At 37.0% G+C, this 25,702-nt stretch overlaps 1 protein-coding gene across 1 annotated transcript in view; it reads right to left on the bottom strand.

Moving 5' to 3' along the window:
- Window positions 1-25,702, bottom strand: part of COL19A1 (collagen, type XIX, alpha 1) — a 669,215-nt gene that overhangs the window by 89,922 nt on the left and 553,591 nt on the right. The window contains exons 20-31 of the mRNA XM_006899482.1: window positions 25,553-25,606; window positions 24,107-24,160; window positions 20,486-20,575; window positions 19,312-19,356; window positions 19,145-19,222; window positions 15,125-15,160; window positions 14,983-15,036; window positions 14,833-14,886; window positions 13,337-13,378; window positions 4,925-5,026; window positions 4,782-4,835; window positions 4,454-4,507 (exon numbers count right to left, since the gene is read on the bottom strand). Coding sequence (XP_006899544.1) covers window positions 4,454-4,507; window positions 4,782-4,835; window positions 4,925-5,026; window positions 13,337-13,378; window positions 14,833-14,886; window positions 14,983-15,036; window positions 15,125-15,160; window positions 19,145-19,222; window positions 19,312-19,356; window positions 20,486-20,575; window positions 24,107-24,160; window positions 25,553-25,606 — 717 coding nt within the window. The remainder of the gene's footprint in view (window positions 1-4,453; window positions 4,508-4,781; window positions 4,836-4,924; window positions 5,027-13,336; window positions 13,379-14,832; window positions 14,887-14,982; window positions 15,037-15,124; window positions 15,161-19,144; window positions 19,223-19,311; window positions 19,357-20,485; window positions 20,576-24,106; window positions 24,161-25,552; window positions 25,607-25,702) is intronic.

Raw genomic sequence — 25,702 nt, 5'->3', positions numbered from 1 at the left:
AACACAGAAATATTTCTGTAGCAAAATATATGATATTTTCAAAAAAGTAGAATAAGTAGGCCAGCTCTACAGATACACAATTTAGATTTTGCTGGGAAATTAATTTGCTGCAAATTTGAAAAAAATTCTCAGGTTTTTCAGAGGCTTTAGTGTTCATATTGTGGATGAAGGACTGGGGTTCATAATAGCACCAATACAACCAGCATTCCTCTCTGGGTCCTGGGAATGTGCTTTTGTGTACTTTTCAAATTTCCTCAAATCAGTTCAGATGAGTTCTGTTATATATGTTGTTGTTATGTGCCATCGAGTTGCCTGAGACCCATAGTCTCCCAACACTAAACCCCACCCTGTTCTGAGCCAGCCTCACTAATTCTGACACACCAACCCTCATTGCCTAAGTTATTGTATCAATCCATCTCATCTGGGGTCTTCCTCTCCTGCACTGTACCTCCATCTTTCCAAGCATGATTTCCTTCTCCAAGGACTAGTCTCTCCTGGCCATATGCCCTGAGATGGAGCTTCAAAATTCCAGCCTCCAAGGAAAAACTTAGTTTCACCCTCTTCAAGATAGACCTATTTGTTTTGTTGTTGGTCTATAGTATGTTCAAGGCTCTTCTCCAGCACCACAGCTCAAAGGCATCAGTTCGTCTTTGGTCATCCTTAGCCATTGTCCAGCTCTCTGATACATAGCATGTAATTGCAAAGACCATGTTATTTTTGATAATCATATAGCATATCAAATGCATGGCTTCAATTTTTTAGACTGTGCCTTCAGGATTGCAGCACAGCTTCTTGCCACTAGGCCACCAGAGCTCCCTCATTTTCTCTACTGAATAATTTCTCTATTGCCCTAATAAAGTGTTATAATACATTCCTTTATATTGTACTATGATGTAATGTGTTTTGGTTGTTGTGTACCAGTAGAGTTGGAACTGACCCATAGCCGACCCTCTGGCAGGTTTTCACAGGCAGTTAATCACAAAGGAGGAGAATGCCCATCCTTTTCCTGTGGAGCAGCTGGTGGCCTTGAACCATGTGCCTTCTGGACTGCAGAGCAGCTTCTTGCCACTAGGCCACCAGAACTCCTACCAATTTTAATATATATAAAACAAATGTTTGATGAAATGAACATGGTGCTATTTTGACAAATTTATTTAATGAGATGAATGAATGGGAATCATTGTATGAACCACAATGTAAATGAAGGATAGTGTGAAACACAGTAGATAGAAATTTTTGTATGCACATCAATATAAACATTTTTTAAAGAGTAAAATGGATGTGCTCTTCCTTCATGGTTGTGCCATTCTCATCTCTGTATGTCTGTGCACCAGTGTCTCTACATGTGATGTAAAGGGACTGTTCACATGAATATGTTGTACTGATGTTTTTTCTTCCCCCCAACATTAACTTGTTTATGGTTTTGTAAATGTAAAGGAAACAAATGTCCTTTGGGAATGATACCTCTAAGTGATATTGCTTTGCTGTTGTTGTTATGCACTGTAGGGCTTCCTACTTCTAAGTGGTGGGAAGTTATAAATACTATACCATTGTTGTTGTGTATCTTCACGTCAGAACTGACCCATCGCTGACCCTCCAGTGAGTTTCCCAAGGGAGTTAATAACACGGGAGGAGAGTACCTGTTTTCCTCCTGCAGGAAAGCTGGTGGATTCAAACTGTGGGCTTTCAGGATTGCATCACAGCTTCTTACCACTAGGCTGTCACAGCTCAAACGACTACAAACAGCTTTTTGTCAAGATAGTCACATTTCTATTAAATTCTCTGTGTACAAGTATTATGATATACATCATATTTCTTCTTGGCTGCTTTTAGTCCCAACACAGAACCAGTGTTGAGATGCGGAATGAGTCTTTAGGTTGTCTAATTTATAAGCTTGGGATTCATTAACCTTTCATGACCACATTAAACTTTAAAATAAACCTGAGTCCATAAATTAAAAAAAAAAATCATTATCAGCAGTCTTTTTCTGAACAAGCTGAAATTTTGTAGTGAGAGTAAAATGACTGTGGATGCATAAAGGGCAATAAGATAATTTTAAGAGACAAGATAGTCACTGAAGGAGACAAATACATATTAAAGAGCAGGACAGTCAATTTAGCACACAGCATCAAACTAAAGCACAAATGAAAATTTATTGCACAGATATCATGGGATCTTTACAGTCAAGGTTATTCTCTGCTTGGATATTCTGAGTTTGCTCAGTTACTACCAAGAATATTTATTTCTTCATTGTTAGAATTGATAGCTGACAATATTTATTTATATCTTATTTTATGAACCAATGTTCTGATTCTATACATGAAATAGGCATCCCAAGCAAGCATCTACTCCCTGAGTGGTGAACCTATGTTCTCATTCTGTACTATATGTTACTGTGACTTTTGTCATGACATCTGGGTAAAAAAGTGCAGAGCATACAGCCTGAAAAATTAATGTTACTTTTTCAGTGACAACTATACAAACTATAGACATAACAAGCACTGCTTCTAAGTAATTACAAGTCTACAAAAAGAGATAGGTGTCTATCCCTCTGCATTTTTGTTTACATCAAAAGTTCATAGAGATTTATGATTTTGTAAGACTAGTCAATCTATATGTGTGTGCATGTCAACATGTATATATGCACAGAATAGTTTCTCTTATTAGTTGGAGATGCACAATGCACATATTCTTGGTTAAGATTTTATTCAAATAGACAAATACACAAATTACAATTTCAGGTTGCATCTGAAAAGAAGACAATATTCTAATTTATGACTTCCTTTTAATTTCTGTATGCCTAAATCCTAAAGACCATTGGGTTGAATCTACAAGCTGCTCTGCCGAAGAAGGATGCATTATCTCCTCTCATGTGATGTATTGCCTCTGAAAATCCACTGGAGGGTAAGCTCAGATTTCCCATCATACAACAACACAAGACTAGTTTATAAGAGAGAAAATCTATACCACCCAAGCCCTCAACATCTAACTGAGTCAGTATGTGCCTCCAGGTTTGTTCATATTATTATGATGTGAAGAAACAAGTGGAAGATTCTGAGCATGTTGGTATTCTTTATGTAATAAGAGTCTCATGCGAAATATTTTATATACTATGTTAAAAAAAGGTCTCTAAATTGTACTTCAGAAACAGCCAAGCACACACAGAAGTTGTGGAGGAATCTTAACAATATGGTTTCAGTTCACCAAGAAAGCAAAGTACCCTGCAGAATTAATAAAAATTAACTTCTAATGAATTTAATTTAGTAATTTAGAAAACACCTGAATTCCAATTATTTCCTGGCTTTTTTGGTTATTACTTTCTAAATTATCTCAAGTTTACCTCTTGAATGTAGGCAGTTAAAAGCTGTTGGACTATTAAAACCAAGTATTGTGCTTGTAATTTAGTGAAATCTTCTTCGAAGTGTGAAGAACCAAAAGTTCAATTACTGCCTTTATTATCTTTTTTATAGATAAAAAGAAATATTTCTTTATTCTTCAATTTTTAACTCATTAAAGGAAAAAACCCAATCCTCCATGTTTTCTAGGTTAAAATCAATATTAATTAAAAACAATTACACATGATAATAATTTGTAATGTGAAATACAATCCTTACTAAAAGAAATAGATCTACTTTATATCATTATAATTTTCTGCACTAACATCAAGGTTAATATATGCCAGATGGCTTACTTACTTTCATTAAGAATTATTAGTATCAAAACTGTTTAAACTAACAACAATTCATCATTCTAATTGGTTTTTCTAAGCCATAATGTGAATTATGCAGGAAAAATTATATCCTGAACATCACCATGGCTTAGAGTCAGAAAATAGTGCCATTATTTATTTATTAAAAAAATCACATTTGACTCTGAAACCTGGTCCCGAGTGTGGGCAGCTGAACCAAACTAGTATAATCAGATTCTCTTGATAGCTTTTGGCCCTCAGGAATTTGGAAGTCTAGAAGAGGCATAGACAAACCAAGGTTGTTGGTATCGAATAATGTTATAGCAGAGTCTAAGGAAGCTTTGCTGAGTCCAATTGTTCAACTATTCTTCGATTTTATTTGCTAGGCTGGGAATCTTTGTTCTATCAATACATCTTTATTATTTAGAATGTACCAGTATTTGAAAAGACCTGCCCAACTCTTTATTTTCATATGTTCTTAGGAGCTCTGGTGGCTTAGTGACAAGGAGTTGCACTACCTACCCATAGGTATGCAGTTCATGTCCACCAGCTGCTCTAAGTGACATAGATGGACCATCTCTTCCCATGTAATTTACAGCCTCTGAAAACTCTCTGTGGGTAGGGGTCAGCTATAGGTTGGTTCTGACTGAACAGTACATAACAGTGATAACAATAATCAGAAATTAAAAATGGATGTTTTCTCTACTGAATCAAGTAATGAATTAAGAGTATGGTTATTTTATCACAGAAAGAAGAATCTTGTACCTCATCACCTTTGTCCCCAGGTATCCCAGGGTAGCCCCGCTCTCCTTTGCTTCCCTAAAAAGACAATAAATTTAGCTAACATGTGCAAGCAAGCATTTTGTTATTTGGAATAACGAAAAATCCTCACTTCGGACATTTGGGCCATGCACAAGACCAATGGATGTGAAAATGACAACACATCCTAATGGCCTTTGCATTAACTTCCAAAAACGGGTTGTTGTTTTTTCGTTTTTTTTAAAAACCCCAGTGTATTTTAAAATGATTATCCCTTTTCTCTCATATGGAATCAAGGGCCACTAGAAAGGAGGAGAGGGGAAGACTTCCTTACCTTTGGTCCTTCTCTGCCTGGGATTCCTGGAGGACCCCGTGATCCGGGATCACCCTGGAGAACACAGAAGCAGCATAATTAAACATTTCAGTATGTGAACATTGCAGTTTCTATAAACCTTCAGCAGTACTTATACTTTTTACCTTCTGGGCTGTGACACTGTACTTCCCAGGCTCACCAGTGACTCCTTCTTCTTTGATGTTTTTCAGCCCAGGAATACTGGGTTGGCAATTGCTACAGAAGTTCTAATGAAGATAACCATATGGTTATTGAGAGATTCATTACAAAAATCCCATGAAAACTATCATAACCCAACACAAATCCTTTAAGTATATGAGAAGGAAAAAAAATACCTATATTATTTCCTTCCTCCAGTTTTCCTTTTCAAAAAATTAAGATTTGATCATCTTGAGGTTCTGTCTGCCAGACAGAAGTGATATAGCAATTGTGTCATTCTACTTTCTAGAAACTTAGTTTACCCAGTTTTAAAATAATATTCCTTTTTTGTTCCTCAGAGGGAAACAGAAATCAAAGCACATTCTATTTGTTTATGATACCAATGATCAGCTATTTAACAAAAATGTTATGATGAGCCCTGCTGACATACTGTGTTAAGTATTACATTGCTAACAGAAAGGTTGGTGGGCTGAATTTACTAAGGAATAAGATGAGACGGTATCATATCTCTGGCAAAGACCTGTAGCCTCACAATAAGAGAGATGCAAATTAAAACCACAATGAGGTACCGTCTCATTCTGTGAAGAGTGGCAAAGTTTAACAGGGCAGCAAGTAATAGATGTTGGAGAGAATGTGGTGAGAAAGGAACTCTTACGCATTTTTCGTGTGATTGTAAAATGGTGCAACCATTGTGGAGGGCAGTTTGATGTTTCCTCAGAAAAGCTGTACATAGAAATTACATATGACCCAGCTATTCCACTACTTGGAATATACCCTGAGAATATGAGAATTGAAGCACAAACTGAGATTTGTACACCAATGTTCGTAGCAGCATTATTCACCGTTGCAAGAACACGGAAACAGCCCAAATGTCCAACCACAAATGAATGGATTGAGAAATTATGGTCCATTCACACAATGGAATACTATGCAGCACGCAGGAACAATCACTTTTTAAATTATTGCCTAACTAGGGGGGGACTGGAGGGCATTATGCTGAGTGAACTAACTCAGTCCCATAAGGATAAATATTTTATAAGATCCTTATTGTAGAATGAGTATAAGGATCCAGGAGGGGTGGGAGAGGCTGGAAGCAGAGGGATGTGGATGTGCAGGGAGAAGGGAGGATTAATGATTAGGTTGTACAATTTGATGGGTCAGGGGTGAGGGAAATGGAAAGAATTTGTTTGAATTTGTATCAGAATTTTTTAAATTAAAAAAAAAAAGATTTGTAGCCTCAGAAACCTGGTGGAGGGTCATTGTGAATTGGAACTGTCTTGACTACTGTGGGTTTTGGATAATATTTAGATTAGAAATTGTCAAGAAATAACAAAGGAAGAGAAGTTGAGGATGCAGGAAGTGATTCAGCTGTTTAGTAGCATAATGGAGGAGACAACAAAGTCTGGAATAACCAGCAACATTACAAAGCTCATATTGCTGATAGCATAAATCATAAGGAAGAAAGGAATGGAAAAAATAAAGGGAAAATAGAGAGAGGAAAGAAAATGGACTGTGAAGAGGGAGTTATCTTTTTAAGAGAAAAGTTAGTTGGAGACTAACACACAGTTTGCTAGCATTCTATTTGTCAGTGAAAGCATTCATGTGAGAAATAATTACTTGAGTGACTTGGACTTGACTCCTATGGCAAATCCAAATACTGATAGGAAATCTAAGTGGAATTACCTTTCTACTGCCTTCTCTGTAACCTTTAGCTGATCTGGAAAGGATTGAATTTAAGTGTCTGAGCTCACAAAGATAAACATAAGTCTTATCAATATAGCGAAAGAAGCATCATCATGAAAAGCCCTAAAAGGCGTATCTTTTAAGAAATTGTCAGGGTAAGAAAATGACTAGGAAAGGGATGAAATAAGGACCACAGGATGGTGGTGATCACTTAGTTTTAATAGTTCACGGATGATAAGACTAACATAAGACTTTATTTCCTTTACCTTGTTTTCACAAAGTAGAAAAAAAAGCATCTTCAAAAATAAATGCAATTAATGGGGGAGGAACAACTCAGAAAGAAGGGGAAGAATTGTTGTACAACTCGACGAATGTAATCATTGTGCCTAAATTTTACATATAAAAACCATTGAATTGGTGTGTTTTCCTGAATATATTCTCAAATCAACAAAATAAATGAAGTTTAGAGAAAAAAAAAAAGACCACAAACTGAGCATCCCCAACAGGGGCCTGAATCTTGCCCTCAAAGCACATAGTAAGAAAGCCCATGTCTTATCAAGTTCAAACTTTTGACCCAATGACTCTAAGCATAGGTCTGATTTGCAAAAATGTGATTTTTAATTTTTTGCATGATATTTAAAGGTTCTGAGGTCAATGCATACAAAATGCTGGACTAAATATTTGGTTTTTCTTTTGAGTGGACATTTCTCAGAGGCTGAGGATATAAAAGGGAGGGTGTGCAATGTTTCCTAAACAAATTATAAAATGCTATCCTCTGGATCTTTCATTTAGACTTATAATTAAAATCCAGGGAAGTAAGAGTAAGAAGTCAAGTGATGGATTGTACTGAGCAAGTCTCCTGAAAGAGACCTCTTTAACAGTGCTAAAAGGTGAAGTTGCTAAAATATGGCTAGCCCAAACTATAGTATTTTCAATCACCTCTTACACATGTGAAAGCTGGTTAATGAGTGAGGAAGCGCAAAGAAGAACTGGTAACTTTGAATTATGGAGTTGATGAAGATTATTGAACACGGTAGACTGCTAGAAGAATGGACAAATCTGTCTTGGAGGACAACCAGCATGCTCCCTAGAAACAAGGATGAGAGCTTTCATTTCATATTCTTTGGACATGTTACCAGGAGGGATCAATCTCTGGAAAAAATAAAAATCATGTTTTGCAAAGTAGAGGATCATCAAAGAGGAAGAAGTTCACCAGGACAGATTGATATGGTGGTCGCTACAATGGGCTCAAATGTACCGACACTTGTGACGATGGTACAAGACTGAGTGGTCAAGGTTTCATTCTGTTTCAGGTAGGACTGCTGTGATGCCCACTAAGCCCATGGCATGTAACAACAACAATTTAAAAAAGGAGGCTTTCTGGCTTAGTGGTTAAACACTCAGTTGCTAATTGGAAAGTTGATGATTTGAACACACTAGATACCTTATGAGAGAAAGATGTGGCTGGCTTCCATAAAGATTTAGAGCCTTGAATGTCCTATGGGGTAGTTCTACTCTGTCCTGTAGGATCATAACGAGGTGAAAAGACTCAAAAGTAATAGGTAATTTGTTGAAAAGTGGTATTAATATAACTGATAAAATCTGCAAACTCATGAAAATGAAAAGATGATTAAAGAGAAGTGACTAGGTCTCCACCTCCCACTTGTCTGTCAGTTTGCTGTACTGTGGTGGCTTGCATATTGTAATGATGCTGGGAGCTGTGCACCTGTTTTTGAAATGGCAGCAGGGTGCCCATGGTGGGCAGGTTTGAACAAACTTCTAGACTAAGACAAAAAAGCAGGACTGGCAATCAATGCTTGAAATAACAGGCCTTTGAAAACCTTATGGATAATAGAAGAACATTGTTGGATACAGTGATGAGTGGAATGCATGAGGGAAGCTGCCTCCTCAAAGCAGAATCTTCTATAAAGAAGTGGATAGAATAAAGCTTTCAACCAGTGAAAAGTCTTCATTTGTGTTTGTGGCAAGACTCAAAGTGAGGGGAAAGAGCTACCAATGTGTCTATTAATACATTGGAATGTAAGAAATCTGAATCTAGGAATTTGGAAGTAGTAAAAACTGAAAAGGAATGCATAAAGTTTGACATTCTAGGCCTTAGTGAGTTGAGTTGGACTGGTTTTAGCCATTCTGAATCAGACAATTACATGATCTAATATGCCAGAAAAACCAGATTGAAAAGGAATGATGTGGCTTTCATTGTCAAAAGAGTGTTTCAAGATCCATCCTGAAGTACAATGTTGTGAGAGTTAGGATACTATCTATACACATACATGATGAAGTTCTATCAATACAACTATTAATAAAATATATACACTAACTATAAAAGCCAAATATGAGAATTTCTACCACCTTTTGCAGTCTGTAATTGATTGAACATGTGCTCAAGATGCATTAATAATCATTGGTGACTGGAATGCAAAAGTTGAAAACAAAGACATACTGACAGTTGGAAAATACCGCCTTGGTGATAGTAATGAAGCCGAAGATCACATGATATAATTTTGTACAATGAATAATTTATACACTTCAAATACTTTTTAAAAACGTTGATGGCAACTATATACATGGACTTCACAGAAATCAGAGTTATACAGAAATCAGGTTGGTTACATCTGTGGAAAAAGACTTTGGAGAAACTAACTATCAGCAGTAAAAATCAGGCCAAGGGTGGACTGTGGAACATAACATCAAACAGGATGACTGACTATATGCAAGTTCATAACGAAATGAAGAAAATGAAAACAAGTCTACAATAACCAAAATAAGACCTTGAGTGTATCCCAGTTGAATTTAAAAACCAACTTAAGAATAGTTTTATGCATTGAACACTAGTGATGAGTTTCATAATGAAAGCAAGGACATCATCCATGAAGAAAGCCAAAAGGTCATTATAAAGACAGGGAAAAAGAAATGACCAAAATGATGTCAGAACAGATTCTGAAACTCACAGTAGAATAAAGAAAAGCAAAAGCAAGGGGAAATAATACTGAGGTAAAAGAGCTAACTAGAAGATTTCAAAGTACAATTAGAGAAGACAAAGTGTTTTAGTAAAATGTTCAAGGAGTTGGAATTAGAAAGCAAAAGGCGAAAAATACGCTCAGCATTTCTCAAAAAGAGAAAGTTAACAAATGAAAAAGAAAGGAATGAACAAATTCAAACCTTGTGTTGCAACACTGACAAATTCTACAAGAAAAATCTTAATACACTAAATCACTGTACCAAAAAGAAACATTTCAGGAAGTAGTATATGATCAAGAACCAATAGTATTGAAAGAAGAGCAAGCTGCAGTGAAGGCATTGTGGAAAAAAATAAAGTCCCAGGAATTGAATGAATACCAACTGAGGTGTTTTATGAAACAGATGCAAACCTGGACCTGCTCTCTAGTTTTTGTCAATAAATCTTTAAGACATTTATGTGGCCAACTGACTGGAAGAGATTCATATTAATTTCCATTTCCAAAAAAGGTGATCCAGCAGAATATGAAAAACATTGAACAGTATCACTAATACCACATGCAAGGAAAATCTTGCTGAAGATTATTAAAAAGGACTGAATGACTAGTAGAGTACATCAACAGGATACTTCCAGAAATTCAGACTGGCTTCAGAAGAGGTCATTGTATAAGGTATATCATTGCTGATGTCAGATGGATCTTGGCTTAAAGTACATAAGATCAGAAAATTATTTCTTTGTGTTTTATTAATTATGCAAAAACATTTAACATGTGTGAATGATAACAATTATCACTAACACTGAGAAGAATAGGAATCTTAGAACATTTAATTGTGATCACGTGAAACTTCGACTTTGATAAAGAAGCATTTGTCAGAACAAAACAAGAGAACACAAAAATGAAGAAAGGTGTGCAGAAGATTAGAGAAGAGTTGATGTCTTTGAGTTGTGGTGTTGGCAAGAGTATTGATGATACCATGGGTTGCCAGAAAAAGAGAAAAAATTCCATCTTGAAAGAAGTTCAGTCAGTACTTGGTGGCAAGGACTGCAAATATTTGTCTCACTTACTTGGGGCATATTCTTAGGAGAAACCAATCCTTGGAGAGATTCATCATGCTGGAAAAGGTGGGGGGTCAGAGAAAGAGAGGAAAATCCTCTACCAGATGTACTCACACAATGACTATCACAAGGGGCTTGAGTGGGACAGACAGAGTGAGAATGGTGCAGGAGAGGCCAACTCTCAGAGCTGTTGTTCACAGGTTCGCCATGGGTTGTAGGTGACTCAGTCATAAAAATGATAAATTAATGCATCAGTCAACACAGAAATATGGCCTTTCAATATGCAGCAAAACCTTGTAAGTGTCAATGTGCAGCAACATTTTAAAAAGTGATTATTCAATGGATTGGTTTAGTAACACAGGAACAAGTAATTAGGAGTTGTGTTTTCTGAAAATAATTTCAAACAACATCATTTCCCTTGTGTTAGAGTTATCATGATGCTAGATCAAAAGAAATTGATTTTTGAAAAAGATTCTTAAATTATATTATGAGACAATGTGAAACTGCATCAATTATTAGCACAATCTCATTCCAACAGGGATTAATTAATAGATTAACCTAGAAGAAGATCTTAAAAGCCATACTAATTACATCTGCAATTAGGTCAGTTCTTTTCAACACTTTAGTCGAAAATATTTTGGAACACGCCAAGCAGAAGAGTCAATTTTGCAAAAGATTCATGATGTGAGAAAGAGTTAATGTGCTGCATAACAGGATTAGAATTTAAAATTATGGGTTACAGTTAATCCCCAATCTATATTTCTGTGTTCATACTTAGTTTTAGGAAACTACACTTTACCCTTTCTCTGTTGCATATAGTTCCTCGGGAATTTTATCATTTATTTAGGATGTTTCACCTATCACTTTCCAACTGGCAATCCTGGAACTCATAATATTAATTGAGATGTTGCTGGTTTGTTTGTAACAATGGAAAAAAGACATAATATAAAGGGATGTTTGTCTGGGAAGACTGTCAATTACTTCCATTTTTGAGATTCCAGAAGCTTGGGTTCTCTGTCTGAGTCTATTTACAGTCTTTTTGTCTATTCTATGAGCCACCATGTATTATTTTAGGAAGTGAATTTCAGTTTAAGTGTGTATGATCCTTGAAGAATTTAACGACTGTGGAATAATCTAATTCTTAGAATCCTGCATGGCTGCTTTTGAAAAGAACCTGAAATTTAAAGTTTGAGGATTTATGTTCCAGTATTAATGCTACCCTTAACAGCTCTGTATTCTGAGCAAGTTTCTTAGGAATTCTGACATTCAAGATTCTCATCTGTAGAACAGGAATACTAAAGTAATAGTCTAAACTGTCAGAACTACTGCTAAGATTAAATGAAATGATTTAAATAAAACAAGATTTCATTATTTAATTTACACATAGTTTTAACTCAATAAATAGAATATTTCGTTCTTGAAACATCCATATTTTTTCTGACTAAAAAAAAATATTGACTTTAGAGATCTTTAAAACTCCTGAAGTTTGTATTCATATGCATACATCCAACATCAAAATTCTCACTATCTCAAAATACTGGAATTCATGAGTTTTTTAAGTTCAGTTTAAAAAAATATTCCTGCTTGCCTACTATTAAATAGATCACTGTGTGAAATATTTTGTAAAATTCTAGGACTATAAAAGAAATGATACATATATGTATAAATACACACACATATAATCTAACTGCATGTAAAAACATACGTGCTTACAAATGGACACTCATATGTAAGTTTAAAGAAAAACTATGTAAGTCTAAAGGGAGAACGATTTTGGTGGCCTAACCCACCAGGAGTTGTGCTTTCAACCCAAAGGTCACACGTTGGTACAATCCCCTGGAGACCTTGAAGGAGAAAGGTGGACAATCTCTTTTTGTGCATTTACCACCTTGGAAACTGATTGGAGAGTCCGTTATGAGTTCATTCCAGCTCAATGACAATGGATTGTTTTGGTTTTACTTATTTATTTCATAAATGGATAACTTCTCCTTTCTGGATTCACTCATGATGCTGATCTTAGCATACTATGCAAAACCAGCCAAGTATCAACACTCCTCGAGTTATGTTTCACAGATAAATTATAACAAATATTAGAGAAAAATCAATACTGGTAGCTAGAGATTAATTGCATAAAAGATAGATAATAGGGAGAGATTCCTTACTGAACAGGGTAACAGGCATCGGGGCAAGCATCAATTTTGGAATTTGATAGTCACATTGTAAAAGCCCATGATATCAAAACTCACTGGCAAATTAGCTATTTATTTCAAAGCATTTGTTTTTATCCTGGGACTGGCCAGGGAAGAAACAGAATGACCTGGTTTCATAATGGTCAGTCAAGGTAGGTAAATACCCATCCCAGAAAGCTGTTCTTCCATACAAGCAAGAATGATCTACTCAAGGGTGTCAATGACATTCATCTCAGAATTCTTTCTCTTTGCTCCTTACTCCCCCCTCCAGACCCACAAAAATGAAGAAGAAAGTGGGGGACTTTGTATAAACAGTGAAAGATACATATCCTTGTCTAACTTAAGGATGTTCTGCCATTTAACTATTAAATTATTGTTCAAATTAAGAAATTCACTTAATCTCTGGCAGGGATTTGCTTTCTGATTTTTTTCCTGAGAATGAATACACAATTTCTTAAATAGCAGTACAGTACCTTGAATAAGGCACCAATGTCTCCCAAGAGAGGAAGGGCAATCTGTAATTAAGAAGAAGATAAAAAGGCGAATACATACATTTTACATACACATCCATAAAAGCTAAATATACAATACAAAAATATACTGATTTTTTTTAATGCCATGGCGGTTGAGATTTTCCTGAGGCTGCTAGTCTCATTGTCAGAAGCCCTGATTTTATGATATTATGTTTCATATGGAGAAAAAAAACCCCAAGTCTCAGAAAATTCAGTTACTTTGAAGAAATATCTACCACTTCTCTACAATGAATACACAAATGCACATATCATTGTTTTTTTAATTTATTATTAATTTCAATGAAAATTTACAGAGACTTTGGATTTCCATTTATTCATTGTTGCAACATATCATTGTTTGAATTTAAAATCTCTATTTCATATTTTAATTACATGGTAACCTTCATGTTGTCCCAAGTGTATTAACAGTTTTAAATAATACATAAAAATAAATCATTTATTAAAAGAAAATCACTCCTCTGGCTAGCAAATAATCTGGCTGCTGAGAAATATGAACATACAGATGAATTTGTCTTAGTGTTACTTCTCACTGAAGCTCAGAAGAATCTATTCCTCACTGGCTGATGCCATGAGCAAGACAGACATTGAAGGAACTCAGGCACAGTTTGGGCTTCATGCCTTAAAATGCCCTTTCAGAAAGATAACCTGCAAGACATGCAGGTAATGTACACATGATTCTTCAGTGGTGGAATTAAAGTGAAGCCAAAATATGCCTCTGCATGTAGCTTACAAAAGCACATGAGGCCCAAACAGTGTGGGAGGTAAAAGGATTTGTGAGGTTTAGAACTGAGAGGCCAGATTTGGATTTTATTATACAAAACTCTTAATACAATGTCATGTACCATATGGCCTCTGAAATTATAACTGCTGATTCTGTGGCTATTAAAAGGGATCTCACTGTCGCTCAAAGCAAGGGTTTAACTTAAAATAAAATGTTGGGAATGTGCTTTTCGTGCTTATTTTTTTAAGAGCCTGCTCAGGCCAGGTTTAGTAATTTAATCATTCCAGCATTTTTAAGGCCACTAAATCAACGGCTCTGGACCATATTGCAGGTAACTTACTTGCAAACTTTCACTTAGAGAAATGGAATTAATTTAAGTCCCTAGCATTAGGAAAAGGGAAAATTCTGGCTATATATTTTAACTCCATTTTCTATGGGATTGAGACATTATATGCCAGGGCTCAGAATGAGGCCAACCTGTGCAACTGAATGATATCCTTAGGAAATAAGTATTCATCACAGAAAAAAAAAATTAAAATATATATATATACTGATATAGCTTGATTTCCCACCCCCTGTAGAAAATAATGGGGATAAACACACGAAGCAGTCCCTGAGCATTCTAATTAGTTTGGACAGCAAAACTTGCTTAGTAGGCAGTTTGGCTTCTGGGTGCATTAAAGATACATAAATCAGGCTCACTCTGTCTACGTACCGGGTCACCTGGGGGTCCTGGCAAGCCTGGCTTTCCGTCCCTTCCTGGAGCTCCCTATAAACAGAAGCATCACGTTCAAGTGTCTGCATGTTGGATAAGGATATAATAAAAGAAGTGGGTGGGGGAGTAAGTAAACAAAAACGGCCTTACGTCATTCCCTGGGGCTCCTGGAGTTCCTGGTAATCCAGGGAGACCTCGAGGACCCTGAAGTAGGACAAAGCTGGTTACTTAGGCAATTCTTCCCCCACATACACTAGCTGGATTCACTATGCCCAACAACTTAATTATTTACCTGAATGCCTGGCTCTCCAGCTGGTCCTTGGGAACCCTGAGTAAAAGGAGACAATAACTAGTAGAATCCCACCTTTAGGCCCAGAGAGGAAAGTCCGTAAATGACCCATGGAGATAAAAGATTACATAATGTAATAGACTTGGTAGAACAATTGAGTTAATTACCATACATACTCTGAACACTTGCTTAGAAATCTACAATGCCCCTAAGGTGATGGATAAGAACTCAACTCCATTCCTGTCGCTGTGATGATCCACAGGATTTTGCTCAGATACGTGGAATGTCCTCTCATTGCCATGCTTAGTGTCCACACATTCACAAGCACACACACAAACTACATACAGATTTCAACTCTTGAGACTGACTGTGCATGGTGGGCAACCAACTCCTTTCCTTTCATATTTCTACTTCTAGTCATTTCTCTGTTTGAAGAAATTGGCAGAACTAATGTAGTTACAGAAATAGAGAGGGAAACATCAGTTAGTTGTTGGTTTTTTTAAAAACCTTTTTAAAAAGTTGACATTTTACAACTAAAATGAGGCTGGAGATAATCAGAAAATAAGAATCTACTTATTCTTATTCTACTTAGTCTACTTAATCTACTATGTCAGGGACCTCTCCAGAGTGTTGAAGAGCAAGGATGCTAGTCTAGAGACTAAGGTGTGCCTAATTCAGGCCATGGTCTTCACAGTTATTTGCTATCCATCAGAGAGCTGGACAATGACCAATGATGACAGAAGTAGAATTGATGCCTTTGAGTTGTGTTGCTGGAGAAGAGTTTTGAACATACCATGGACTGCCAAGAGAACTAACAGGTCTGTCCTAGAGCAGGAAACCAAGAAACCAAGCCGCTTCATGGAGGCAAAGATTTTTGAGACTTTATCTCACATAATTTAGGCACGTAGCCCGGAGTAGCCAGTTTTTGGAGAAAGATATCATGCTTGGAAGGGTCAAGGGACAGCTCAGGAGAGGAAAACCCTTGATGAGATGAATTGACACAATAACTGGGGTATTGAGGGTAGGTGAGTTAAAAACAGTGAGACTGGCTTGGGAGAGTGCAGGGTTCAGGGCTACTGTGCATAGGGTTGCTATGAGTCACAAGTGACTCGATGGCACATAACAGCAAAAACAAGGATCTTAGTTCCATCCGTATTATAGAAGCATGGACATTGGCACACTTATCGCTTGGAGTTAAAAGTTAAAAAATAAGAAAGAAAAAGTTAGTAAACGTTTTTTAAATCAATACCCAGAAAATTTTTCTTTCTTATTTTTTATTTTAGAAACAGATATCTGTATTACTATTATTGTCACTGAGATTTTTACACCCCCTTAAAGAATTGATAGTGCTCTTGGAAAGAGTACAGACTCATTGTTCATAAGGGCTCTATGACATGAGTTAACTAGATATTGCTTAAAAACAACAATCAATTTTCTGTTTGTTTCATTGCTGCCCTAATGATTCCTGATCTACCTTTTTTTCCTTTTGTTTAAGTTCCTATCACCAATGGCTTTGTATATTCTTACCCTAGAAAAATCAAACACTAATCAAGAGGCAGTCATCAGAACAGAGCAAGGAAACACTGTATGATTCAAAATTTGAAAAGGTGTACGCCAGGGCTGTGTCCTATCTCCATACCTTTTCAACCTGTATGCAGAGCAGATTACCCAAGAGGTTGGGCTCTGTGAGGAGAAGTGTGGCATCAGGATTGGTGGAAGATATACTAACAATCTACGTTATGCAGATGACACAACCCTGCTTGCTGAAACTGAGGAGGACCTGAAGCACCTGCTGCAGAGGGTCAAGGACTGTAGTCTTCAGTATGGATTGAGGCTCAATATCAAGAGGACAAAGATTCTCACCACTGGACCAATTGGCAGCATCAAGATGGATGGTGAAGAGATTGAGATTGTTAACAACTTTAGTCGGCTTGGCTCCACAGTCAACACTCTTGGCACCAGTAGCCAGATAATCAAATAACATATTGTGTTGGGAAGTCTGCTGTTAGGGACCTCTCCAGGGTACTGAAGAGCCATGGTGTCACTCTGGAGACTAAGGTGCGTCTGATACAGGCCATGGTCTTTGCAATCACTTGTTATGCATTAGAGAGTTGGACAATGACTAGGAAGGATAGAAGGAGAATTGATGCCTTCGAGCTCTGGTGCTGGACAAGAGTATTGAATGTACCATGGACTGCCAAGAAAACAAATAGATTCATCCTGGAGAGGGTTAAACCAGGCTGTTCCTTGGAGGCAAGGATTCTGGGGCTTCATCTGACATACTTTGGACATGTTGTAAGAAGGGACAGGTCCTTGGAGAGGGAAATTATGCTTGGGAGGGTGGAGGGATGGCACAAGAGGGGAAGACACTCTATGAGGTGGATTGATTCAGTGACTGGGGTAATTGGGATGGGTGTGTGTCAGAGGTAGTGCAATTGGCACAGGGCAGAGGAGAGTTTAGGGCAGTTGTACATAGGGTCGCTATGAGTCGCAAGCAACTCGATGGTATATAACAACAACAACAAGAACAATCATGCACAATATAATCATTGGTTAGTCGTGTCCATTTTTTAAAACAATATCTTCCAAAATAATTTTATTATATGTCTAATTTACCAAAATAATGTCAATAGAGTATTTGGTTTCACTGGTCTTGTTATAAAATCTTGCATTTTTTTAAATAGCAAATAACAAACAATCTCTTACTATTATTTAGTCAAGGAACCTTGGTGGTGTAATGGTCATGTGTTGGTCTTCTTTTTTTTTTTTTTTTTTTACAAGCCAGCAAGGAAAAGTTTATTAAAGCAAAGAGCAAGCTGTGAGGGTGCTAAGAGGTTTTCAGGCTTCACTTTTAGTGAAGATTGAGCATATAATTCTGGCAAAAAGATAGTTAAAGGCAAAAAAGAGAGAAAGACACTCTGGAGGAGAACAGCAGTTCATGCACAAAGACAGGTAAAGGCAGGAAAAAGAACAAGCTCTCCATTGTATGGTGAATGGTAAAGACTCTCTCAAGTCCTCAGGTTTTCTTATAGAAGCGTGAAATGTGTTGGTCTTCTAACTGAAAAGTTAATAGTTTTAATCCACCAGTTGCTTCAAGAGTTAAAGATGACATAGTTTTTTCCACTTTATGATTTACAATGTCAGAAACTAATGGAAATTCACAGAGAGTTGCTATGAGTCAGAATGAATTCCACAGAAGCAGGTTGGTTATTTAGTCAATAAACATAGTGGTCATTATTATCAGGCACTGTTCTGTTGTCTGTTTTTAGAGTGAAAATACATATAAAAACTGCTTATTATTTGTCTAGGTCATTAAAAATACTTTCTCATTCTACTTCTTTAAAAGATTATTTAGGACATTTTACATCATCTTATTCACTCATTTCCTATAATTCAAGTATTAACTTTCTTTAATTAAAAACATATTGAGATGCATAATCACCTAATAATAGTCTTTCTTATAAACATATTATTATATTTAAAAAATCTACAACATAGATAGACATGGGTTACATAATTGCTGTTGTTGTTGTATACTATCAAATTGGAACCAACCCGTGGCTGACCCTCTGGAGAGTTTTCAGAGGCAGTTAATTGCATGGGAGGAGATTGCCCATACTTCCTCCACAGAGCAGCTGTTGGCCTCAAACCATAGGCCTTCAGAATTGCAGTGGCAGTTTCTTGCCTCTAGGCCACCTGTTGTTGTTATGTGCCGTCGAGTCGCTTGAGGTCACCTGAGCTCCCTTAAATAATTACTACTAACCCAAAATGTATGTGTGTGTGTGTGTGTGTGTGTGTGAGAGAGAGAGAGAGAGAGAGAGAGAAGGTTAAGTCAAGTACCCTTTCTGTGGTTAGTGATATTAACTGTAATGCCCATTGTTCTATCCCTTTGACTAGGGTTTATCTGCATTTTTTTCCTCTAATTTTTTCTGATTCTATTCACAAGTTTTGGAGTTCTTTCGGTTTTGTTTTATATTACTGGAGTCAACAAAGTTTTCAAAAACTCATTTGGATTTCACTTACTATTCGTCCAGGAATTCCTACCCCTGGTGGGCCAATGTCACCAGGAGAACCATGAAGGCCTGGCAGTCCTCTTTCACCCTGTTCAATAAGATGCATCTGTCACTGCAAATAATTTTATTTTGTTAGTTAATTAATTTTTTAAAAAAATTATCTGAATATTTTTATACCTTTGGTCCACGTGGACCAGGCATTCCAGGACTTCCATCTAATCCCTAAAAGACAAAAAGAAAAGAAATATGGGTTTTGTTTTGTTTTTTTTTTCTGAAAGCTTAACACCATCTCAGATAGCTTAACACCAAAATGTCTCATTGCGCTTCATATTATTTGGCAAAACCTTTTTCACTATAGGAATAAGAAATGGAGAATAAAAATCTCATTGTATTTAAAAAAGGTAGATTATTGTAATTACTGTTATTGTAGGATTATGTAGGTAGTAACAGTTGCCTCTGTTGCCTTTTGCAGTTACTTTAAAATATATGTAATATATTTTAAAGTATATATACTTTATATATACCTTACTATATAAATATACTTATCTTTAAAATGAGGCATTCGATATGAAGAATTATTTACCAGTATTAATTAGTTTAAATGCTCAAATTACATGAGAGGGAAAAAAAAGATCTGAAATAGGACCACTGACTCCGGATTCTGCAGGGTTCTTGTTTTTATGATCTGGAAATAGTCTGAGCCAAAAAGAGACATTTTCTATGACCATACCTGGAAGGGAAATTTCATTCTGGTGGTTCTGCTGCTTTAATATAGTGTATAGAATATATAATATATGGAAGTTCTGTTCTGAAATAATTATGCATAATTGGGATTCAAAGATACTTAAGGAATTCATGGATTGGATTTACAGGGGTGTTTTTACATCAGTTTGACAGCAACCAGTTTACTTTTTTCTTCATTTGTGAATTTTCTGGAGTCCTTGGGTGGGATACATGGTGAACACACTGGGCTACTAATAGGTTTTAAGGTTTGAGTCTACCCAGAGACACCTCAGAAGAAAGGACTGATGAACTGCTTTAAGAATCTCTGCTGCTGTAAACCTATGGAGCAGAAGATACACAGTGCCACCCATGGGGTCACCAGGAGCCCAAACAGACATGATGGCAGCTAGCTGGTTCCATAAGTCTCCAAAATGGCTTATAAAATGGTAAATGTATTCACATTTTTTTTATTGTCCTTTTGCTTCAAATTTTCAAAGAAATTATATCTCTGACAAATAAGAAGTGTACTGTTTTTCTTTTGCTGATTTAAAGTTATTTCTATACTTGTGATCTAAACCTGGAAACTCAGTGATAATGAACTTTTGAAGGGAAAAGGACAGATACTTACTGGATCCCCTGGCAGACTTTTCCCTGGGGGGCCAGCTTCACCTTTTGGACCTGGAAGTCCAGGAGGGCCTGTAATCCCGCCTGGATGTCCCTGATAAGGCAAAGGTAAATTTTCATTTATTACTGAGGTTCATTGTGGGAGGGGGAGACAAGGAGACAAAGGAAAATTGTTTCCATTGTTTTAAAGTGTCATCATAGCCTGTCAACTTCATGCTGTCATTCATTCAGCAAATATTTAATGAGCACCTAATTCAGGCCATTGGTGTTCAGTGCCTTAAATCTATTCTTGAAATGATTTCTTTTTAAAAGAGAAAGCGTAAAAAGCTTTATTAAGGAGGCACCTCTCTTGAGATGATTCTTAAAGATGATTTCTGGTGGGATAGACTCAAGGCTGTATTTTGGTTCTCATGGGATTGTTTTAATCTTCTTCAGCCTCAGTTTGAACTTGTACAATGGTCTGTTGCACAATCAGCACCTGGCCTGGGTTTGACTGCTTATACTGAGCTTCCCCAACTATTTTTTCTACAGATGTAGTCAATCTGATTTCTGTGCAGTCCATTAAGTGAGGTCTATGTGTGTAGTTGTCATTTTTGTATCTTAAAAAATGGTTATTTGTTATGAATAAACCACTGAATGTACAAATTAAATCACCCAGTCTCCTGCCTCATTTCTGTCACTAAGTCCATGTTTTCCAACTACAACTTCCTCTTTATTGTTTCCAACTTTTGCATTCCAGTCACAGATTATTATTAGTGTAGATAAATTGTGGAATATCAAATTATCAAGGATATCATCAATGAAAAAAAGCAAAACTCATTACGAAGGCAGAGGAGGTAGAAAAAAGCCAAAATGGATGTTGAGAGAGACTCTAAAAATTGCACAGGAACATTGAAAAGTGGAGCAAAGAGAAGAAATGCAGAAGTAAAAGAGATGAAAGAAGATTTCAAAGAACAGCATGAGAAGACATAACAAAACTATTAAAATGGTACACACAAAGACCTGGAGTCAGAGAATAAGAAGGGAAGAGCTCACTAGCCTTTACTCAAGCTGAGAGGACAGAAAAACAAGTCCAAGCTTTGAGCTGCAATACTGAGAGATGTTATGGGCAAAATCTTGAATGACCTGGGAAGCACCAAAAGAAGGTGAAAGGAACACACAGAGACACTGAATAAAAGAGGCTATGTCAACACTGCAATATTTCAGGAAGTCACACATGATCAAGAAGCAACAATATTGAATGACATGTTCAAGTTGCACTGAAGACATTGGCAAAAGTAAGGCTGCATGAATCGATGGGATAGCAATTGACATGCTTCAGCTAACAGACATTACCCTGGACATGCTCACCAGTCTGTGCCAAAAAATTTGGAAGACAACTATTTAGCCAACTGATTCATTTGTTCTCATTCCCAAGAAAAGTGATACAACGCAATGTGGAAATTATTGAACAATATCATTAGTATCACATGCAAACAATACATTGCTGAAGATCATCCCCAAATGGCTAGAACAGTATATTGGGAGAGAACTTCGTTTGAGACATTCAAGCTGGGTTTAGAAGACACTGTGGCAGAGATGTCACTGCTGATGTCAGTTAGACCTTGGCAAAATGTAGAGAACACCAGAACAATGCCTACTTGTGTTTTATTGACCATGAAAAGGCATTTGATGGTATGGACTATGATAAACTAATGGTCTAGTGGCAAGAAGCTGCACTGCAATCCCAAAGGCAAGTGTTTAAAACCCATCAACTGCTCCTTGGAAGAAGGGTGGGTAGTCTTCTCCTGTGCAATTAACTGCCTCTGAAAATATGCTGGAGGGTCAGTTATGGGTCAATTCCAACTCTGTGGTACACAATAACAACAATCTTGAGACTAATGGAAATCCAAGAACATTTAATCATGCTCATATTGAACCTATACCCAGACAAAAAAGCTGTTGTCTGAACAGAGCAGAGCAACAATGCATTGTTTAAAATCAAGAAAGTGTGTGTCAGGGATGTACCCTTTATACCTATTCAATTTGTATGCTGAACAAATACTTTGAGAGGATGAACTCTATGAAGAAAAATTTGGCATCAGGATAGAAGGAAGACTGATCAACAACTTGTTTTCTGCAGATGACATAACCTTGCTTGCTGAAAGTGAGAAGGACTGGAAATGCTGCAGGAGATCAAAGACTACAGCCTTCAAAATGGATTGCATCTCGAAATCAAAGAAAAAAACCAACATCTTTACACAGAGCTAATAGGCAACATCCTGAGAGATAGAGAAAAGATTGAAATTGACAACAATTGTATCTTACTTTGATCCACAATCAACAACCTTGGCATTAGCAGCCAAGAAATGAAAAGACAAATTGAACTGGGAGAGTCTCTTGTCAGAGATCTCTCCAAAGAGCTGCGGAGCAATGATGTCACTTTGAAGACTAAAGTGCATCTGATTCAAGGCATGGTCTTTTCAATCACTTCCTATGCGTGTGAGAGCTGGGCAATGAGAGGATGATGTTGTTATGTGCCATCAGGTTGCCTGGAACCCGTAGCGACCTTATATACAGCAATCCTGAACCGTTCCCTAGCCTGAGCCAGCCACATTAATTCTGACACACCAACCCTCATCACCCCAATTACTGTATCCATCCCCCTCAGCTGGGGTCTTCCTCTCCTGCACTGTCCCTCCACCCTTCCAAGCATGCTGTTCTTCCCCAAGGACTGGTCTCTCCTGGCCATGTGCCCAAAGTATGTGAAACGGAGGTTCAAAATCCTAGCCTCCAAGGAGAAATTTGGCTTCATCTTCTCCACGACAGACCTATTTGTTTTCTTGGCAGTCCATGGTATGTTCAAGACTCGATGCCTTTGAGTAGCGGTGTTGGAGAAGAGTACTGAATATTCCATGGTCTGCCAAAAAAAAAAACCCCAAATAGATAGGTCAGGTACAGTCAGAGGGCTCTTTAGATGCAAGGATGGTGATACTTTATCATACATCCTTTGGGGATTCTGTCAGAAGTGGGTATTCCTTGGGAAGGGCATCATACTAGAAAAGGTGGAGGGTGAGTGAAAGACTCTCAATGAGATGGATTGACATAGTGACTGCAAGTGTGTTGGAGACGATGAGGATGGTGCAGGACAGGGCAGGGTTCAGATATGTTGTTCACAGGGTTGCTCTGAGATGTACTTGTGTCAATGGCACATAACAACAATAACTAATAAATAAATCTATGTTTAAATTTTTTCATTGTCATTTTTGTTAGGTGCAAAGGAGTCGAGTACAACTTATCAGGATCTGATGAACGAACAACAGATCTGAATCTTGTCCTATCCTGTGCCATCCTCACCATCTATCATATACCTGATCCCATGCAGACATCAGGAAATAGGCCTTGAAAAATGTCATGGAATAGACTTCCTGATTCCTTAGGTCTTCATCTTTAAGTTAGTTCATTTTTTCACATTTGCTTCTAAGATAGAACCAAAGTTATTATGATGCATACATCTTATGTGAATGTTTATCCCTTCCACATCCTCACTAGCCTTGTTCTATAATTTTGCTCTTCCAATATATGTTCAATCCTTTACTTCCTTTCTACCTACTTAATGCACAAAAGGAATAAGTGAAATTCATACTTTTTCTCCTTTAATGCCTGGTTTCCCTGGAATACCATGTTCTCCTGGCAACCCCTAGAAAATGTAGAAGTAAAAAGAAAGTATAATTAGAACATCTCTCCTGATAATATCATTGCTTATCAGGAAAATAAAATTTTAACACGTAAACTATGAGGGGTTGATGTCAGCCTGTTCAATTAGGAATAAACTCTCATGCAAAAATATGGCTTGTTGTATCAAATAAAGTAACCTAAATGCAATGAGAGAGAATTGAATCAAATGTACTCTCCCTCTTATTTGCAAGAATGAGTGGAGAAATAATTGCATCGAATAGTTCAGATGGATAACTAGGAATTTTTGTTTATTTTAATTTGGTAACAACAGTTCACTCTCTTTTTGTTGTATTCTCTTTATAGTTTAAGTCATTATTTCTTCAAACTCACTTTTTAAATAATTTCATTTAGATAATTTTGTGGCTCCAGCCATGTTGTCAACATTTTCTTTCTTTGCAAGATCTCTCCACTGAGTATAGGTTTTGACATGTTGCTATGTATTCAAATCAAATCTGATAATAGCTGACCCTCCAGTGGGTTTTCAGAGGCAGTAAATTGCACAGGGAGGGATTTCCCATACTTCTCCCATGGAGCAGCTGGTGGTTTGGCATATACCTTTGGTGTGGTAGCACACCTCTTTAACACTAGGCCACCAAAGCTCCACCAAGTACAACATGTCTATAATAATTCATTATGATGTTCAGGATCAAGAAAAATCTTTGGTCTATGAACTGAACATCCAAAGTACCAAGACAACCAAGTACAATGATGGATAGCCTTCCTTCAGCCTCAATCTGAAAGCAGGGATAAGACAGTGGTGGTTACATGGCTGCTCCCAAGATAATGAAACTTGGAGATATTCTAAAAATTATCTAGGAGAACTCTGAAGGACCAAGGAGGTCAGTTTCCAAAAAGTCACAATTACATATTTTTCCCCCAGGGTTTTTCCCTCTCCCAAATGTGGACAGATGGTCAGGTCTCATTCTCTAAACTGTTAGGTGGTTCATCAAGGGCTAAAAGCTTACTCAGGGGAATTAATGGGACAAAAGTTTTCTGAGCTTTATCTTTGGGCAAATGGTACTCTTTTGGGGGTTTTTTTGGTTGATTTTTCTGAGAATGCCTTCCTGGTATTGTTTACCACATAGGCCTGTCTACAGTTCCACTGAAAGTTGAGTCATGGAGGTGAATTTTGTTTCAGGTTCTAAGGGTAACTAAGGGTCACACTCTCATGGTTTCAGATTTAACCGTTTTCATGGTACAGATGACTCATGTCTTTGGAAAATGAAGACTAACTCAATAACAAGACTAGATGCTGACATTCTTTTAAACATGCCTCAATAGCAATTTAAAAATATTAAAGATATTATTATTATTATCTACTAAATTATTAAATATTGCTATCTACTATACATACAATATCTCCTGGTGGCCCTCTGGGCCCCATTGAGCCTGCAGGTCCTTGCAGACCCTAAAAAAAAAGAAGGTGATATGCGCTTTAGTTTGTAAAAATATATGTTGTTGTTGTTATGTTGTTATGTGCCATCGAGTCGCCTGCGACTCATAG

This window comes from Elephantulus edwardii, unplaced genomic scaffold (genome assembly GCF_000299155.1).
Source record: "Elephantulus edwardii isolate Elephantulus edwardi_28Jun2011 unplaced genomic scaffold, EleEdw1.0 scaffold00258, whole genome shotgun sequence".
Classification (NCBI taxonomy): Eukaryota; Metazoa; Chordata; class Mammalia; order Macroscelidea; family Macroscelididae; genus Elephantulus; species Elephantulus edwardii.
The sequence above is the reverse complement of the archived record's forward strand: the minus strand, read 5'-3'. Positions and strand labels throughout refer to the sequence as shown.